The following is a 20,483-nucleotide window of genomic DNA, read 5'->3' as shown; positions in this document are numbered from 1 at the left end:
TTTTTTCAAACTAAGATTCAATTAATAACCCCAATGCCAAATAGAAATAAATTACAGATTATTGAAAAAGAAAAATTCGTTATAAAAATTGGCGAAAACTATTTTGAATATTATGTAGAAAATAAAGCATTTAAAAATCTAAAATTGAGTAAAAGCTGCATATTTTCAAATACTTGCGAATTTAAATATAATAACAAAACATCAGTACAAGAAATAAGCGATGGCACAATATTAATAAAAAATGCAAAAAATTATGTAATAAAACAAAACTGCGATGACAGAAAAATTGTATTAAAAAATAACTATATAATCAAATTTGTAAATTGTAAAATGGTACTTTTAAAACAAGAATTTAAATATAATAAAACAGAATATATTCATACAATTATATACCCTGCCGAAAAATTAAACCAAAGCTACACACCAATGATATTGCAATAAAAAATATAGAAAACATAAAAGAAATTGCAGAATTAAAATACCATAAAAATGTATCATATGGTATTAATATAACATTGATAATCATTGTAATGGTAGTAGTAGCAATCCTAGTAATAATATTAAAGAAAAAAAACAACAAAAATAAAAATTGTAAATACAAGAACTCAGGAGAGTGCAAACAGTAACGCTGGGGGAGTTGCGTCGTCAAACGACTCCACCACTTGCAAACTTGTCGATATACCAAAAAAGACAAGTATTTTCTAAGTATTTTTCATTCCTCTAAAATGTAAGTTGAATCTTCAGATTCAACTACATACATACATATTAACATGCATAAGCAAACAATCATATTTTAAATTCTTTAAAAATGAAATCCAATGCCACTGTTATTATTTGATATGTTTATTTAAGATATGCCGGGTCGTTGATGCTGAGGAATGTCAAGTCAGCACAACGGATTCAAGTAAATTTAGCAAATAAGATTTTTATAAAGAATAAAATAATTAATAATAAACTGAACGGCAAGCCGCACAGTACGGAAGTACTGGAGTTTTTATTCAAACCAAAAATATGTAATTTCGAATAAATTACATATATAATATCGTAATTCGCATGAAATGAGCTTTCCAGAAAGGTATAACATGACCCAATATGAAGAATAAAACTAGAACTACCCGCTTTCTGCGCTAACTAGTGAAAATACTGCAAGACTTTTTTGACAACCCAATATACAAGGGCACGAGAGCACTCATTGCAGAATCTAGTGATATATGAACGGCTGAATCGGTCAATTTATTGTGAACGACTATTATGCATGGCTATTGTGAATTGGCAGACCTTTTGCAGATATTTTTAACACAAAAACTGTAACGAATCTTTATAATTTAAATAAAAATTATAAAATCTATTTAAAACTTACCTTCCTCAACAATTTAACAACGTAATATGTCTTTATGTAAAATGGCAACTACAACAGGGTTGCAATTTTATTTTTGCGTGACATTGCACGCAAATAAACATGGGTTTTGGTCTGACATATTTTACAGCCATTGCAAATAATTTTCTGCGTGTGTTTGTTGTTGTGCCGGAGGAATATATGCAATTCTTGCACCGTGCAAGGGTTTTGCAAGAGCAAGAGAATACCCCTCTTATGATTTTGCACGATATTTTCGCTCTAAATGGCATCACTGTTCGAAATTCAATTGCGCACTAGCGACACAAGCAGTGATCGGGTTCGAAATATCGATACTCTCGATATTCGAGACTAAACAAGAATTGATAAAAATGAGAGATACATAATAGAAAAATAATAATAATTAGAAAAATAAAAAGTAATTTAAATATTGATATTGAGATATAAAAAATTAGAAAAATATGAGAGAAAAATAATAATAATGGGAAAAATAAAAAGATATTAAAATGTCGATATTCTCAATATACGAGACTGATCGAGAATTGGTAAACATGAGAAATACATAATAGGAAAATTTATAATTCATTATTATTGCAGAAAGAAGAAGAATTTGGACACAGAAGAACTATGAACACCGGGGTTTTAGACCGACCAGGTACATTTTTTTCGAGTATTTCTCATTTTTTCCAATTCTCGATCAGTCTCGAATATCGAGAGTATCGATAATTCGAAAACGATCAGTAGTGCATGAATCAATAGTGGCCATTCGAATTTACAACAGTGATGCCGTAATTTCGAACATAACCTTGCCATTTTTGTTGAAGTGAAGTGATTGTAAAGTTTTTCATATTCTTATAAAAATAACAAAAAACCCAATTTCTCTTATTGATTAACTAAACAACATCAATAAATACGTGTATATAATTTATAGAAAATATATTTTTAACATCTAAAGACGTTTTAAGTGCAAAAGTGAATTTTTAATTTCGGTAAATACGATGTTTTTCTATTAAAACAAAGAAAATATTGTTTTTAAAGACACGCGCCATACATATTCGTAAAGTACAATTAAAAACGAGTATTTTAAGATATTTCCCGTGAAAATTAGTGTACGTTTTCGGAAAAGCCACTCTCCTGAACATTTACCAATACGCCAAATATTTTTGTTTTTATTAATAATTAAAATTAGAACTCTGCATATTTTTTTTCTTCGTTCGTAATTTATTGAACAAGTACTGCATGTGTGTTAGATTCCTTCAGCATGGAATCCTTCAATGTCAACCAATTTGGGTAAATTTTAGAATATCATCAACTGATTTCGGGGTTAAAATGGGAATGTACTGATAGAAGAGAACCTTCAGATCAAAAAAATATATATACATACAGTGGATCACAGCCAAAATGATGCAGCACTCATATGTAGTAGCACTTGACAAAAAAAAAAACAATTTCATCTAAAAAAAATGAAAAATTTAGCTATTGTGTTATTTGATTTTATTGTATTTTCTTGTAAAACACAAAAACAACTCAAATTTAAATGTTTTCGGAAACGGTTAGCAAAAATTCACACACTTGCAGAAAATCAAGTTCACAGCGAAAGTGATGCACTGAAGTTTACCGTTAGTGGCGACGGCTTGGCGGGAATTTCCGAATGTCAGCTATTATGTAACATTAAAATAACTGAATTAGAAACAATTGTTGATAGTTTTTGCATTCAAGTGTCGACATTTACACAGTGCAGATCAAAATGGGTCGTCAAACAACAGTTGGAGTGCGCGAATTAGTTTTAAAACATTATAAAGATGGCAAAAGCCAACGAGAAATCGCAGAAACAGTGAAATTGAGCCAGGGAACTGTTTAACATATCATTGAACGCTACATTCGTGAAAATCGTGTAGAAAATATTTAAAACTAAAAAGGCCCATAATAAAATTTTTAATGAAGTTGATTCTCGTTGGATAGTTCGGAAAATACGGGAAAACCCTCATTTCAGTGCTCCAGCATTGACAAATGATGTGGAAAAATATCTCGGAAAGAAGTGCCACCCGGAAACAGTGCTTCAATGAACGCACAACTCGTAATAAGCCATATATCAGCGCATAAAATCGAAGTGCACGACTAAAATTTGCTAAAGAGCATTTATGTAAGGATGAAAGCTTCTGGACTAGCGTAATTTTTGCAAATGAAAGTAAATTCAAACTTTTTCGATCAGATGGTAAGAGCTACGTATGGAGAAAGCCAAATACAGAGCTTCATCCACAGAATTTCCGGAGCAATGTAAAACACGGTTGAGGGCATGTAATGGTGTGGGGTTGGATGTCCTCTGCTGGTGTTGGAAATTTGGCTTTCATTGACAGTACTATGGATAAAACTATGTATTTGAATATCTTGAAAGCAAATTTGTTACAAAGTGCCTCAAAATTAAATATTAGACAAGGTTTTCGATTCTACCAGGACAACGATCCAAAGCATAAATCGGGAGTTGTCTAAAGTTGGCTTATTTGGAACTGCCCACATGTGGTACAACCGCCAGCACAATCTCCAGATTTAAATGTTATTGAGAATCTGTGGTCAGTTTTGGAGCGAGAGATTCAAAAATATGAAATTCGAAAATATGAAATTCGAAATCATGCTGATCTGAAAACTACTTTGGAAGCTGAATGGAACAAAATATCCACAAACTACACAAACAAATTGGTAGAATCGATGCCTAGGCGCATGAAAGCTGTCATAGATAACAAAGGTTATCCTACGAAGTATTGATCAACCGAAAATTTAAGTTTTGTTAAAAAAAATTTATTTATTTATTTATGCATTTTTATTTCTAACTTTTATATCCACTAACACTTCAATAATTCGTTTATAATAATTTTTTTTATATTACGAGTAAATAGTGCAAAATAACTTTTGTTCAATATTTAACTTCTGTTCAATTATTTTTGTTCACACAATAATAAAGGTTTTGCTTTCTAACTAATAATCAGTTGTTGTTGTTTTAAGGTGATACTAATCCCCGTTTGGGTGGTAAGGATCGTTTGTGTTGTCGTCGACGTCATCTAACGGTAGGCCCAGGAAACGTGCTGTTTCGATGGGGTCGGACCAGAGGGAGGAGGGTGTTAGATGTGTGGGGTTTGTAGGGCATGCAAAGAGGTGATCAGTGTCATGCGGAGACTCGTTGCATGCAGGACATACATTAGGTATTCTGGATAAGTAGGAGTTTAACCTGCTACAGTATCCAGAACGAAGTTGCGCAAGGGTCACTCGCGTTTCTCACGGCAGCTGGAGCTCTTCGTGGTGGCGGTTTGACTCCAAGAACGTCATTCACGGGAAGGGACTCGGTGAAGGTGTTGATGGCTTCACTGTGAATGGCGGTCAGTACCTGTCGCAAGTCAGTAGCGTCCGAAGTCCGGTCGGCGTACTGTACGATGTCGTCGACGTAGTCCTGGAAAGACTTTTTGATGCTCCCAGGAGGCGGTTCCGCTCCAAGCAGGTGGCTGCAGGGGTGGTTTCTGTGTAAACATCCCGGCAGGAACTGCCTGGAGAGGAGTTCATTATGCTCCTTAACTGGGAGCATAAGCGTCTCACTATATAGATGTTCGATGGGAGACGTCAGAACGCATCCCGTCGCGGTCCGGAGTGCAGTATTTTGACAGGTCTGTAATTTCCTCATCTGCGTGCCACTGCATCCAGGCGACCATATGGGTGCTGCGTAATTGAGGACCGGCCGGCCGATTGCCTTGTATATTGTCACCACCGTTTCTTTGTCTTTTCCCCATGTACTACCGGCTAGCGGCTTGAGGATTTTGTTGCGGCTCTGTACTTTGGCGATAATCGCGGTCGTATGGGGAGAGAAGGAGCATAGACTATCGAGGGTTACACCTAAAATCTTAGGGTTATTGACAGTCGGAATTTTGACGCCGTCGACTGCAATATTAAGTTCAAGTCTATACTCCTTCGTCCAGTTCGTAAATATGGCCGCTGTGGATTTGGTGGAGGAGAGTGTTAAGTTCTGTGCAGTGAGAAAACGAGAAAGGTCGGTGAGGTAGTTGTTTACCTTTGAACACATGCCATCGATTCCATTGCACGACGTCAGTATCGTACAGTCATCAGCGTACGAGGTTATGGAAACCCTCTCTGGTGGTTGAGGAAGTTTCGAGATATAGAAGTTAAACAGTTACGGGGAGAGGACACCACCCTGCGGAACCCCCCGTTTAATTCTTCTCAGTTTAGATGTTTCACCTCGAAATAGTACGGATGACTGACGACTGTTCAGATAGTTCATGGTCCACCTCTTTAGCCCTGGAGGGAGCGTGATTTTTTCAATGTCCTGCAGTAGCGTTGTGTGATTGACCGTGTCAAAAGCTTTTTACAGGTCCAACGCTACGAGGATCGTTCTTTCGCAGGGTGGTTTCTGGTTGAGGCCACGAACTATCTGGGCGTTTATGCCACAAAGTGCTGTAGTGGTGCTGTGCACTTTTCGGAATCCATGCTGGTGGCTGGCTAGGCTCAGGTGGTGAGTGAAGGTCGGGAGTAACAAGGCCTCAAGTGTCTTCACTACTTTGGAGAGGAGAGTTATCGGACGATAAGATTCCCCTTTGTTGGCGGGTTTCCCAGGTTTCAGTAGTGGGAGCACTCTTCCGACTTTCCACACATCGGGTATTTGAAGAGTGGTCAGCGACAGGTTGAGGACCTTGGTGAGATATTTTACTCCCGTCGAGCCTAGATGCTTTAACATTATCATGTTGATCCCATCAGGGCCAATGGATTTGGAAGATTTTGCCTTGTTGATGACACCCTGAACCTCCTCATCGGTGAAAGTAAGTGGCGCGCCTTCGTTTTGCATTTGGCGCAGCCGTCGGTTAACACATCGTTTTGCTTTGTCTACCGAAGGGTGCACTGTAAACTGCCGGCTAAAGTAGCTCGCGCACTTCTTCGTAGGTATGACCATCGAATTGAACTTCAACTCGGTCGTGATGTCTCTTCGGGTTAGACAAAGCTTTGACAGTAGCCCAAAGCTTACTCACACCGGTGGAGAGGTTGCAGGACTTCAGGTGCTCTATCCGTTTCGGGGATCCCCAGTATCGGCATGGCGTAAGGTGTCACGCTCATTAGCTAAAACGACTGCTTCGGCTCGGAAATTGGGGCGGATTTCCGCTATTCTTCCAGCCGGGATGAAGCAAGCGGTAGCTACTGCGATCACCTTGCGGAATTGACGTTCGCAAACGCATACGTCCGTAGGAATAGGTAGAGCATCGAAGGTGCTCTCAGTAAATTCTGGGAAGCCGACCCAATTAGCTTTGTTAAAGTTAATGAAGGTGCGGTTGTCCACAGAAACAAAATCAGGAGGCTTCTCGATCGATATAATTATGGGCAGATGGTAACATCAGGCGAGCTATTACAGGTGCCCATAACTCTGGTGGGAGCTCCGTCATTCATTGTGCAGAATGTCGAATCGTCTATCTGTTCCGCCAGCTGCATCCCCCTACGGTCGTTTAACAGGCAGGAATGCCAAAGATCGTGGTGCGCCTTTAATTCGCCTAGTACCAAACGTTCACCACGAAGTAGCGCACCTATATTCGGGTGATATCCTGTAGGGCAACATGTATCTGGGGGGATGTATATATTAAATATTTCGAGCTCGACATCGCCTGACCGGATAGCTATACCCTGACATTCTAGGGTAGTATCCCTGGGGTCGATGTCTTCATCGATTAGACGATACTGCACGGTGTTGTGCAATATGAATGCTAGGCCACCACCACTGTCTCGCTCGCGATCTTTACATATAACGTTGAAACCGGCACAACTCAGAAGATCTGAGCGGCTGTTTAGCTTGGTTTCTTGGGCCGCAGCTATCGATACACGTTCCCGATTCATTAGTGCAACTATCTCCTCGATCTTGCTCTGGAGTCCGTTGCAGCTAAATTGAAGTAGCCGGGTTTGTCGTGGGTGACAGTGGGTGATCCTGGGGGGACGTGTAGGTGGTGGTTGTTGCAGCTGCAGAACCCGCAGGGGCGGTTGTCGCGCTGAGGTGTTGGTAGGCGACGCCTCTGTTGTGAGACTCCTGCAGCATGGGGCAACGTAGATTTCACTCCACTCACGTGTGGTGCGCAGGCCGGAACACGCCGGGAAGTGACACCAGCCAGTGCAGGAATTGCACTTGACTGATGTAGCGTTCCGTCGTATGACGGTCTGACACACGGAACAGATTGTATAAGGGATCAAGAGCTGCTGGATGGAGCTCGCACGAGGATTGGAGAGGGATGAAGATTGGGGGAGCTATGTTGCCTGATTGAGCTCCTGGGGACCGTGGATGTTCTCTGTTGGCCACTCGTGTTGAGTGGCAGCGCGGCGCGCGAACTGAGTGCAGATTGCACAGCCGTAGAGGCTTGAGTCACAGTATTGCGCAGGCAACATGGGGCCACGTAACGCGTGGTCCACTCCCTATGTGTCTTAAGGCCAGAACGGGTCTTAAGACGGCTCCATCCATTGCATGTATTGCACCTGACCGAGGTGGAGTTTGGATGGAGCCGTTTTGCGCATACGCAGCAGAAAAATTTCTCCGGGCCCGGGTTGGACTTAATGCCAGCACGAGTCAGGAGGATACAAAGCAACACTGCTGCAAGGCGTTGCTCTAATGACGACACACTCAAATTAATATTCACCGATCCAAACGGGGTTAGATCGCCGAAAGGACTGCCCTTGGTCGGATAAAATCCGAGTCAATTCCGGCACGTAGAACCGGCAGTCGTGGGAACTGAACTAAAAATCAGTGTTACCTTACGTACATATTTTACAGAAGAACAGGAAATAAATAACACATTAGTTTTCCGCATAAAATTTCTTACTGCATTGGCGGCCTTCGGCTGCGCTTCAAAAAACAAAATTACCCTTGTCGGACCAACACCTGGGCGTCTTTAATTCTCTCGCGTTGAACTCCGTTTTGCGTGCGTTGGCGGCCTTCGGCCACGCTTCAAAAAAATAACCCTGGTCAGACCAACATCTGGGCGTGCTCAGTTCTTTCGCGTTAAACTCCTAAAATTTAATTTGGAATTTTAATTATTTTTACACTATTTTATATAAAATAAATGGTTAGTAACAAATTAGTGAAGTGTTAGTGGATATAAAAATTAAAAATATAAGTGTAAAATTAATTGTAAATCAGAGAAACACGCATTTTAAATAGTTGAATTTTTGAAGTTTAAATGCAAAAATCTCCATACATATTTTCTTGATCTGGAGGACCTCCTCTATCAGTACATACCCACTAAAACCCCGAAATTTAAATCTAAGCCTCAAATTTCGGTAGATGTGACTTCTAGGCGTTTATCACTCCTCATTTGTTAACTGGGTTGTTTCAAATTGTCTAAATTCCGAATGCTTCCATTGGTAAGGTTTTAGCAAATAAGTGATGCCAGATAATTTCTAAATAAATTATGTGTATTTCCAAAGAAAGTAACCAATTTCTTGGTGATTTTAGAAATATTTAAATAGGTTTTAAATCTTTTGTCGTGAAAAATACATATTCACGTTTTTTCTCAGTCCAATATTTGCATATATCAGTCATTGAAACCATTTGGTTTTATTCGAGTAAAGTGTAGGCAACCGTGGCAATTAGTCAATGGCGGCGGTGCATATATGACAAATGACAATTTCGTGTGAAATAAACAAATTTTCTAGATGGATGATTCTTTTTTTGGTTTCGATACATCTGTACCGGTATGTAAAATGTATAATTGCAATAAAATAGAATAATATGAAAGATATAAACATTTTTAAACTATATTGTAAATGATGGTTGTTGATTTAAAATGGTCAAACCATGCCTTCACGTTAGGAAGTCATTATTAATCAGTATGTCGTGTTGTAGTATTTATATATGGATTGAGCATTTACTTTTTATATTTATTACATTATTTCCGTTTGAAATTATTCTGTTTTCTAGTACGACGACAACGGGGCAGGTGGTCAAATCGCTGAACCTTCCGAAGAAGAGTATGATGCCCTTAACGATGAAACATTCGGATCTGCCACTAATGGAGATTGGGAAGAGGCACATGAAACTATGGTGCGGCTTACAGACGGCTCCGTTTCTGGTAGTTCTAACAAAGATTCTTTAAATGGTGTAAAACTAATAAGTGGAAATATTTTAAAATCCACTCAAATTTCATCGCCATCAAAAGCAAATATCTCACGAAACCGTTATGTAGAAAAATTTGCAGATTCGGATTTGGAGTTAAATCTATCAACAATGAAGTTAGACGATGTCGACTTGAGGTTCGACGATAACGAAAGTTTATCTGGATCAACTGGAATAAATTTAGATCCTAGTGTTTGGGCCACAAATCCTTTTAAAAGTTCGAACATAGCCTTGGATGGTAGTGAACATTCGACAATATTCCAATCAAGAGAAAGATGTTCAGTAAGTGGAATTAATAATGTAAACAACAGTGATACAATTTTTCAACAAGCACAAAATGCAAATCTCTTTGCACAACATATACAGTCGGAAAAAAATCAGTGCACAGATGCACAAATGATTCAAAGAGAATTGCCCCACCATCTTGGCGGTGCATTTGGCTTACCCCCAACTCCAAAATTTTGTACTCTGGAGGATATTGAAAGAAATATTATTATTGAACAAAGTATACGAAAAAATCACGATAATTTTTTACAACCCAAGGACCAACGAAATCAGCATCATCAAAATCTGAAACCGAATGTTAATGACGCTGTTAGACAGTCTTCAAACACAAGCACACCTCCACCTCAACCACATCATATTCAGCAACATCAATTATTACAACATCAAATAAATCAGACAAAATCCCAAGTTTCACAATTAAAAGGTATTATAATTTTTATACATTTACAAATTAATATTTATTATTTATGTTTTATATAGGCCCGCCAGGCTTTCCAAATCAAGGTCACACAATGAGGCCAAACCCAAGCTTTGCAAACAATCTGACACAACACCCATTGGGAAATTTAGTTCATCAACAGCAAACGGGTGGTGGTGGCAATCGTCTTCCACCAGGATTTTCTTTATATTCAGCTGGGTTAAGCCCACATGTGCAGCAACAAAACAATCATCAGCTTCATCCACATCCTATACTTAACCAACATGGATTACCACCCAATTTTCCGAGACCACTGCCAAGCCCACATTTGCCAATCGCTTTAAATAATTTTGCAATGCATCCCAATTTTAATGCAATGCGTGCTGCTGCAGCTGTTGCGGGTATCCATCCGGCTTCTTTGATACAAACTCCACAAACAGCTCGCATAAGTCCACATCCTCCTAACTCAGCTGTCCTCCTAAGTTCCCAGCAATCGAATTCTATGTATAATATGTTCAATATGCGTTTAGTTCAGGAAATTCAACAAAATCATCCTCTTTTGCAAAATGTTGCACGTCAAACACAACAACTACAACAAAATATTGGAATGAACTCTCAACAAAATCTTATACAACAAAGGGCCAATATTAGTGGAATTAATAAACCAATTCATCAACGACGTGATGGAGGATCTGCAAACGGAAACTTGCCACATGAGGAGTTTGATCAATATGCCAACTTAATGAGTACACGCGACAAACATTGGCTAATAGGTATACAGCTTTCACAATTAAACACGGATACTCCCTACATTGATGATTTTTACTATACGGTATACCGCGAAAGGAAGGCTGTTCTCAATGGCAACCTCCGCCATAGTCAAGCACATAAAGACAACCAGTTAAATCATCCACTAACGCAACCAAAGGGTCACGCTCAGCTTATTTTAGTTCAGCTTGGCAATAAAAATGGAACACGGAATGGCCAACATCGCGAACGTCGTAATTCAGAGAGCACCGGGACAGTTGGAATTAATAGCGGAAATATAGGAAATAGTCCAGATCAAAAAACACCGTATGTGTTTAGTCCGTTAAAGTTTGAAAACTCGTTAGGTAAGTTACAGTATGGAAGTGTAACAGCACCGCGTAAAATAATTGACGCTGAAATTATGGGAAATGAAAATTTAGTCAGTGGGGCTGGTGATAGTTTCCCAATAACTGCAAGTTATAGTGGTTCCAATTCATCCATCCTTAAGTCAAACATAATACCAGTAGCTCCTCTAACAGGTGCAATGAGCGATTTTACATCATCAGTTCATCGTAAATCGCGTCATATTTTGTTACATATCGAAACTCTCTACCGTATTGTTTTGAAATTAGAAGATTTAAATAATCCTACTGCAATCGCTACCATTATAATGAAGAAAAAGAAAGAAAGTGAGCGCATAGCGGCTTTAGAGCAGATGGAAAATGCTAGCAAAAGCCATGAAGAGAGAATGGCAGAAGCATCCAATTCATCAACAGTGAATCCTGCATTGAAAAACAAATTCACATATGAGATTGAAAAGAAAGAAGCACTAGTAGCAAAGCTTATAGCTGGACTTTCACAAGAAGAAGTTGCAGCAATTATGAATGTTCGTAAGGGAAAGGTAATATAATTATTTGATTTCTGTGAGCAATATTTTAATTATAATTGTTTCAATGTACATAGAAATATGCATAAAGTAAATCATTAAGGTTATTTTAGTTTTGTTCTTTGTTAAAGCTCAATTAGACTAAGGCTTGGAATTAAAATTAATATACTATTACAAAATTCTAATCTATCTTAGTATTGTACATTATTGGTATTGGATAATATGCGATTCAAAAGTATGTTAAATTATACGGAACGTTTAGAAAAGAAATTATAATCAGTGGATCTTTAACCTTCAATTTAGGGAAGCTTTTTTTTTTATTAATTATAGACAAGTTTAACAAGTAATTGTTATGAGTAGCATAAATTAACTAGCAATCAATTTTCATTGATACGTTCTCATAATCAGTTATCACTTTATTATTTCAATTTTCCCGTTCTTCAAAACTTATATAATTTAAGTTAATACTTTTGAATTTGTTTGTTAATTATTAAATTTTTTTAGACTCTAATTCGGCGTATCATGATATATATAGAAGCTCATGACATTCGTTGGACTATTTGGATGGGAGTTTTTTCTTCTTTGCAGAATGTTGTAAAAAAAGATAAGGATGATGCTGATGGCGTTTTATATGCACTTTACCCTGAGTTTAAAAATCAAGTGCGTCAGGCAGACTTTGAAACGATTGTCAGAATTTCAGCCTCTATACCCCTAAGTGAAAAGAAATTTAATGGCATATTTTGTAGTAAGGTAAGTTATTTTTATAATTTTGTAAATTTCTCTGTAATTTATTGAAGTATCTATTTTACTGACTTTATGCCGATATTGTTAACTCGAATATGTTTTTTAAGTTAATTTCGTAATTATTATGTTCATTCTTCACTTTGAAAATTTCAGTTGTCTGAAAATTTCCAACCTTCTTATCAATATTAGTTATATTGTGTTTACACGAATAGCCGAAATTAATAATTATATTGAGTTGAATTACTGACGAACCGAAACGGCTAGTTGTAAGTAATCAATCTTCAATTCTATGAGTCTACGACGTCTTACAAATGATGTTTAATTATTACCGAACATATTTGGGGTACTCACAACCCGTCGTAAAGCATCGTAAAATCGTAAAATTATAAATTTTTACACTTGTTTAAAAAAATTGTTGTTGGATACAGAAATGAGTTTAGTCATTTACAATTCTCAATGCTATGTTTTCGAATCGTTATAACTTATAACTTTATCAGACTTGTGAAAACCCTCATTGAATTTAAACTCAACATGTTATTTACAATATTTAGTCTGTGATCATATTGTTATTCGGCAAAGAACAATCTTAAATGTTTTTTGTTTTTATTTTCATAGTTTTCATTCTAATTAGGGCCCCATTTCATTAAAAAAAAGCTTCACTTTTTTAATAAAACCCTTCCTCTATAAAAGTCAAGACATGTGTTTTTTGCAAAAAAGTTGCAATGATAACATAATCATTCGATCAGTACTTGTTACTAATTTTAGACATTCGCTTCAAAAATTTACTTCAAAGTATATATTTAGGAGTAGTAGTATATATCAACTCTTTATGTTCGAAACACTTCCTATGTCGTGGACTTTAGATTCGTTATCTTCTACGTTAACGTGGCCTTGGCTTACGGAAAACCAACGATCGTCAATAAATTTCATAGGAAAAGAGGTACTGCTGCTACCCTACTAGAGCATAACCGATCCCGCGATAGGCAGTAAAGTAAACGGAACGGACCCGGATTTTTATCCGGCACCATTCCTCGAAATAACTTCAGAAATATTTTCGGCTGCTAAAACAATAACAACTACAGTATAAAAGGCTATTCGTTTCACTGCTTCATTTATATTGTAAAAGCAACAATTAAATTACCAACCAATATTGCTATTTTTTCAAAACAACGATTTCGAATGTACACTTGCACCGTTGCCCCATGTATTGATGCCACCATTTTAATATTTAATGATAATCGTTTATGCGTAATCGAATGCCCAGCCAGTCATTGCGAAGTAAAGAAGTATTTATTCATCACATTTCATTTCAATTGGCTGCTATTTATGTAATGTACAATATATCTATATTATCTTATTTATTATTTGCAGTTTGGGATTTCATCATTGGTTTGCTTGGTGTTGCAGGCTGAAAATATTTATATGTCCGGTAATGACTGTACCCTTACTAATGGAAACAAAGGGAAATGGCGATATTTCCTGGATCAAGTTGCATCGTCCTTAAATCGAACGATTCAAAACCACACAGTTTGTGCAGAAATCGAGTCAGATTCAATCCAACCGTTGATGAATCATTTTGCACGTTTTGAAGATCTAAAACTTGATTCCCTACTGGCACTTATTACTCAGGCCAGACAGCAAATTAACTAAAATGATGCAGGTGCATAAGAATTTAGAAACATAAACTTATGAACGATCGGATATGAAATTGCAAAACCTAAAGTTAAACTAAATAACTCATTTTCAAAAAAACTGTAATTGTAAACTGAAAAATTTGTTAAATATTTGCAAATTATTCAGAAGGAATTTATGCAGAAGTATGCACATTACTAAAATATCTTGGACTATATGACCTGTGTACATGGCAACAGTTGAACGCATAATATTGTTAAAAATTGAATGTCCAGGTTAGCAACAAATATGGTCTTATCAGATAAGGCTTGTCTTTGGCTGATATAACAGAAAATATAACCGAATATGTAGTTTTGGTAAAGTAGCTTCATCTGGTATGTTTCAGAGGATCTGCTTGTCTGTTTGTCTTAAATCCATTTTTAAGTTAAAAATGGTATTTATATCACTTTTTTCTTAATTAATAAAACCTTGCACTCTTAATTTTTAACGGATCTGTCACCACTATTGAAATAAGCAACTTTACCAAAATGACATTTTTGTAGATATATTAAAAGAGTTTGTCAATCTTTAGCTGACGATTTAAAGTTACAAAAAGAAATAACAAGAATTTTAAAATAATTGTCCTTTTTTATCATTGACTTTATGTATATTTATGGTTTTTTGGTGTTTTGTAAATATTTAAAATATACATGAACTTAGTATTAGGATCAAATTTTATTTAACACAAGAGATGAATATATTGATATCTATTATAGAAACAAATTTGTATGAACTAAAAAATAAGACGAAGGCATATGCAATGAGACTAATTTCTAGTAGTCGTGACATTTTTTAATCTTCGTATCTTCTTTCCTAATTCATAAATATAACAAATACATTCATAAAAAAAAAAAATAGATAAATGCTTCGTTGGTGCTTCTCTTCTCAAATTGAATATAAATTATATCAATAAAACCAATTATGTTACTACAGAATACTTACATAAATGCATATGAAAAATATTTCTATGCATTTAGCTTTAAATATATACATATATTCACATATTGACGGACATTTAGATACGCGTAAAATTTATTTATCCATTCATTCATCAATCCCTGATCCCCTTTTAACCATGTTCGAATTTTTAAACAAATGCAAAAATAAATATTTTTCAATAATAACATTTAAGAATGGTAAAATTTTGGCATTTTAGTAATGGTATGGACATTCAGCTTATTTTGCATAGTTATCTAACAATAATTTGTAAAATGGGGTTCAAACAATGACTACAGTGAGGCAACTATTTTCTTTGTGTTTTGAATGGTAATTATTAAATCAGTCAGGGGTGTTGTGGAATCCAAGACAGAATTGCTTAGCTGTCAGAATTGCAAACCAATTCTGATTATCAATGGTGTCACAGAATCTGTTTGGATTTTCGTCTTTTCGAACATACGCAAAACCAATATTCGAACCAGCTGTTTACTAATGTGACAAAGCTTGCAAATGCATACATTTGGAAACAATCCTAATGAAGTTTTTAATTAAAGAAAGATTTTAAGAGATGATATTTATCGAATGAATAAAGAAGCATTTGGGTGTTAAGTTACGTTTATTACGTTTTGTAAATCTTTAAGGTGCTGCTTTGCCTGCTTTAGAAGCTTCAAAAAATTATTCAAAAAACAATTCATCTCTTTAAAAAATATATAAGAATGTGTTCCTAAAGTTATAGATGGGAATTCAAAATATTCTCGACGCGAGAAGGGAAATGGCAGATACAAATGTAAGCGCTTGGGCAGAAACGAAAACTTTGACTAGGTTTTTCATTTTTACGATTTTTTTAATTGGCGGGCAGGATTGAAAAAAACTAAACGTATGGAATTGTGGCAAAGTTTATTATCTTTGGCATTAAATTATCTTCTATTTTAACTTAAACAAACTAAGAAAAGTTAAGTTTGAACATATGTTTAAACAACATAAAGTAACATTTGTTTTGGTGATAACTATAAACCCTAGAAATTTCGCTTTAATCAATTATTTCTTTCCCTCCCAAAAAAAAACATCAAAAAATCGATTTGTTAAGCCTCTAAAGCAGGCTCCCTTCTTAAATATCCGCATTTTTTTTCCAAAACTCAATAATTAAGACATTTCGTTTCATTTTATTCTCATGGTTTCACCTATAGAAATAAAGATAAATCCATTCGTAACAATAACTTGATTTCTTAACTTACATTTCAAGTCTGTCTGCGGCAATCTTCTTGTTTTGTTTCTGACAGCTCAACCGATAAAATTGGTTTCCGTGACACCCAAAACCGATACAAATTCTGTTTCGAATATCAACCCAATAATGTCTGAATTCATGACACCTACTGCTTTTTTTGATCGGTTTCAATTCTGATTCCGACAACTATCAGATTCCACAACACCCCTAAGTGTCGCAAAAAACTTTTATGATCTAAAGTGAAGTTTTTACTTATTTAGATAGACGGTTTATATGGTGGCTACTAGTGGAAAAATATAACAGATTTACTACTACTACTTTGTGTTCGATCACTGGATGCTATAAGTCACAATTTTATGGCTATCTGCTGGTCTTTACTTCTTATTTAAATAACTTTACATTTTATTACTCTTTCTTGGAGCTTACAATTATTATTTATAACTCATTTACACTTAATGAGGCAACACTCTAATTAGAAGTGCTTCTGCCAACCAGAATGGAGAAGTGTTCTGGGCATCAATCACTTTCTGTTAGTGGCCGCATCTTTTCGTAGAATTTCGAGAATTACCCCTGTACATGAGGAGCTTGAAATGCCATCCCACACTTCACTTATACCGAGTTGCTAATGAGTGCACTCAGGAGTGCAGGAGAGCAAGTCGAGCAAAAAAATCTTTCGGCTGTCTGCAGCTCCTCGACGTCGAACCTCTCTTGTGTTTATTGGCGTGCGTTTCTTGCTGCCAGAGGCGGGTGCGTATCTTCGCTGCAACAAGACATGGTCAGGGTCACATGATCCAGCTGGTGGTTGTCTTTTCGATCCGAAAATAGCCAAGTGTATAACTATTTACCATATATAAAATGAAGTGTGCAGTCACGAATTGCAATAATTATTATGCAAATTAAATTCGAGTTTTATCAGTTTCCAATTTTACCCAGCTTCATCGCGATACCTCAATTTTTATTCAAGTTATCGCTTGCAAAATGGCGCATCCTGGTGACATTGATCCTGACTCTCCTGGTGGTCTGAAAAAAAAAATCAAAAGAAATTCTTAATCAGTAAGGATGCTGTTATAGTCCCTACCTCAGGGAACACGAAAAAAAAATTTGAAAAATGTCGACTGCCTGAAAATAAAAATCATTTTGTACGCTTTTTTGAAATTCCTGAATTTTTTTTAATAATAAAAACAAAAATTTTGACACGATGCTGGTAGGAACGATAAAGGATTATATAAAGAAGGTTCACACAAAATTTCAAGTAAATCGGTTGTATAGAACTTGAGATAATGCCGGTACCGTGTGGAAAAAAGTAGTTTCGAGAAAAACGCGTTTAAAAAATTCGATACGGCCGAACCGGGCTAAGCACTGGGTCACTAAAGTTACTGTAGTATTAAAATAATTTTAATTTTTAAAAATCCTTTGGAGGATATGTTCTTAAGGGTCTAAACTTTAGAGTAGAATACCCCCTTAAGGGATTGTAAGCAATCATAAGTATGTTCATTCATAAGTTGGGCAACATTATTTTTGAATTCTCGACTGTAGTAAAGATAGTAGACTTTGTTCAATATGCTACTATATTTACACATGTATACTTACATACATATGTACATTTAAATAAATACCCAAAAATGACGCAAATTGTTGACTGTCGATGACAATGGACCTTTAAAGTTGTCGCCACTTCAGCCATCGACTGCGTGAGGGTTATACATAAGTACATACATACATATGTACTTATCTGCATATCTAACCGGATAGTAAGTTAGAGGAAACAAATAGAGTGCGCCGTCGTCGCCTCCCGGAGCCAGTTGTCGCCATTTAGTTTGTTATGATGTATCTGTAATCGAATCAATGCTTTAGCATTAACCCTCGTCGAGACCAACGGTCTGATACACTTAGTCGAGACCAATGGTGCTTGGCTAGGCCCCTATGTGTTTACATACATTTGTATGGAAATACGTGTTGTATTTACGCTCATATATGTACAATATAGATAGATTTTTGAAATTTCTTACCTCTCAATTTGATTTCAATCAAATTGACCGCTTTGTTCACGCTTGGCGTAGCAAAAGCGTTCACAAAAAATGTAACATTTTGAGAAAAAATACATTTTTTCTTAACCTTTTAAAGCGCTCTAGCGGCTAAAGTATTTGACTTAGGTTGGTCAAATAAATTGCACCGGTTGGGTACTTTAAAGAGCTTTCAGGAAATGTATAATTCCAAGGCCCAATTGCCCCCAAGGCCCCGCCGGGGGCGTGGCAATAAGCGAAAATGGGTTTTCACCATGTCCCCCCCTTTGTTTCACTACAGTTGGGGAGGTATGGGGCCGGGGGAGATCAAAACCATTTTGCGAGTTAGTTCGCCCCTGGGGCTTTCAGGGAAGCCTTCAACCTTCCCTCTATCTCTACCAGGGGCGTCGCAATAGCGTTCACAAAAAATGTAACATTTTGAGAAAAAATACATTGTTTCTTAACCTTTAAAACGCTCTAGCGGCTAAAGTATTTGACCTAGATAAACATACAAACCAATTTGGACATGTAATGAACATGAAAACAGATAAATTAACCGTGCGAAGTGATAGAAACATTCCAAAGTTCATATATTTTCATACAAAACATATGGGGTCTAGCCAAGCACCATTGGCCTCGACTAAGGTGTAATATTATAATATCCTTTTTTCGTCCTTTTCGATACGATATCCTTGAATTTTTTTTTCTGAATTCTATAGACAATAAAATTCTAGGGAGCTACCTGGAAGCGCAAGTCGTTTGCTGCACTCTAAATATATTTAAATAACATTTAAAAACAAAATATGCCTGGCCAGACCCGTTGGTCTCGACGAGGGTTAAAATAGTTAAGCACAGTCAGTTGGGCAACCTTTATGGAAGGCATACACGCTACAAATATTGTACCAATTTCACCGAATTGTACAACTGATTGTTACGTACATATATGGGGCAGTTGTATGGGTTGCACCAACTGATTGGATGAAAATCAAAATTTTTTGATATTTTGTCAAGTTGGATTGTGTTTGGGTTGGTCGTGCGATTTCAAACGATTTCGCCATTTTATTTCGGCTGTCAAAGAGAGCGCGTCATTTATAATAAGTAAAGCAACAACTTCCGAACTCATGTTTAAGCAACGAAGTGAATATTCAAAATGAAGTTGGCCTCAAAATTGTGTTAAAAGTTGTGTATTATGTAGCGACAAGGGCAATTTCTAGCCCAACTCAATCAACTAACTAATTGTTGCGTGTATGCCTTCCATTACAATCGAGTCTGCGCAGACAGATTTTTACTTCGACACCATAGTGGCTAGACTATAAATGTCGCCAATTTAATTTTTTTAGCGACATGGCGGTCATGGTGGCGGCGACAATCGTTCGCTAGCCTAATTGTTGCCATAATTATATCGATTGCCACAGTTAGTGTTATTGTCGTTACTAATAATATTGTTAGTAGCTGTTTGCCAGTTATACCATGTTCAGACCGACACTTAATCACACGACTTCGGCCGTTGAGTGGATTATCCCACTAATCTTATAAATTTATCAAGATTTCGCCATACAAAAATGACAGTTACAAATCACTTCTTTGAAATGAAAAATCTCTCTGTGCGACTCTGATTTTGCGCCATCTACTTGTCAGCATTAAAAATCTGTTACATTATCACAGCTGATTTAGGCACTACAAAGGGGAAAAATGTAAACAAAAAATTTTTTTTTAAAGCAATGAATCTAATTTCACCTGAAAATCGATTTAACAAATGTATGCAAAATATTTATGAAAAGACGGCTTCTTTTTCAAAATACTATATGACAATCTTTTCTTTTGATAAATATTAAGCGATGTGAATTCTTGAATGACAATAACAGCTGTTTTTTTTATCCTTCTAACGGCAGTGAGAACGGGCTGATGAGTGAATGTAATTAAATGTAATCTAATCCCTTTAAATTTTCGGTCTGAACATGGTATTAAGATATGTTGAAATTATACGTACACATACATACATAAGTAAATGCGACGATTATCTTAAGTACTAAGGTAGGACGCCGTTCATAGATAAATTGATACGAAACTCTTT

The 20,483-nt window shown here is 36.3% G+C and overlaps 2 protein-coding genes and 1 long non-coding RNA gene across 4 annotated transcripts in view; 2 read left to right on the top strand and 1 right to left on the bottom strand.

The window, feature by feature from the left end:
• Positions 1 to 20,483, top strand: part of LOC125776630 (myosin-13-like) — a 113,946-nt gene that overhangs the window by 83,021 nt on the left and 10,442 nt on the right. The gene's annotated exons all lie outside the window — the stretch shown is intronic.
• On the top strand, positions 8,787 to 15,387 carry LOC105229229 (protein PAT1 homolog 1). 2 transcript variants are annotated; one of them, XM_011209369.4, is made up of 6 exons: positions 8,791 to 9,073; positions 9,300 to 9,450; positions 9,538 to 10,203; positions 10,260 to 11,845; positions 12,335 to 12,580; positions 13,946 to 15,387. In XM_011209369.4, exons 1-6 carry the CDS (start codon positions 9,035 to 9,037, stop codon positions 14,222 to 14,224), a joined length of 2,967 nt encoding a protein of 988 aa, XP_011207671.2. In that variant the 5' UTR covers positions 8,791 to 9,034; the 3' UTR covers positions 14,225 to 15,387. The 2 variants fall into 2 exon arrangements, with proteins under 2 accessions (XP_011207663.2, XP_011207671.2); XM_011209361.4 differs by having other exon boundaries at positions 8,787 to 9,073; positions 9,300 to 10,203.
• LOC125776796 (uncharacterized) lies at positions 16,593 to 19,582 on the bottom strand. Its single transcript, XR_007421967.1, has 3 exons — positions 18,875 to 19,582; positions 18,023 to 18,521; positions 16,593 to 17,426 (listed from the first exon to the last, which is right to left on the bottom strand). It is a non-coding gene; the product is annotated as an uncharacterized LOC125776796 (long non-coding RNA).

The sequence above is a fragment of the Bactrocera dorsalis genome, chromosome 2, assembly GCF_023373825.1.
Source record: "Bactrocera dorsalis isolate Fly_Bdor chromosome 2, ASM2337382v1, whole genome shotgun sequence".
Taxonomy (NCBI): Eukaryota; Metazoa; Arthropoda; class Insecta; order Diptera; family Tephritidae; genus Bactrocera; species Bactrocera dorsalis.
This window is presented reverse-complemented; position numbering and strand designations above follow the sequence as displayed.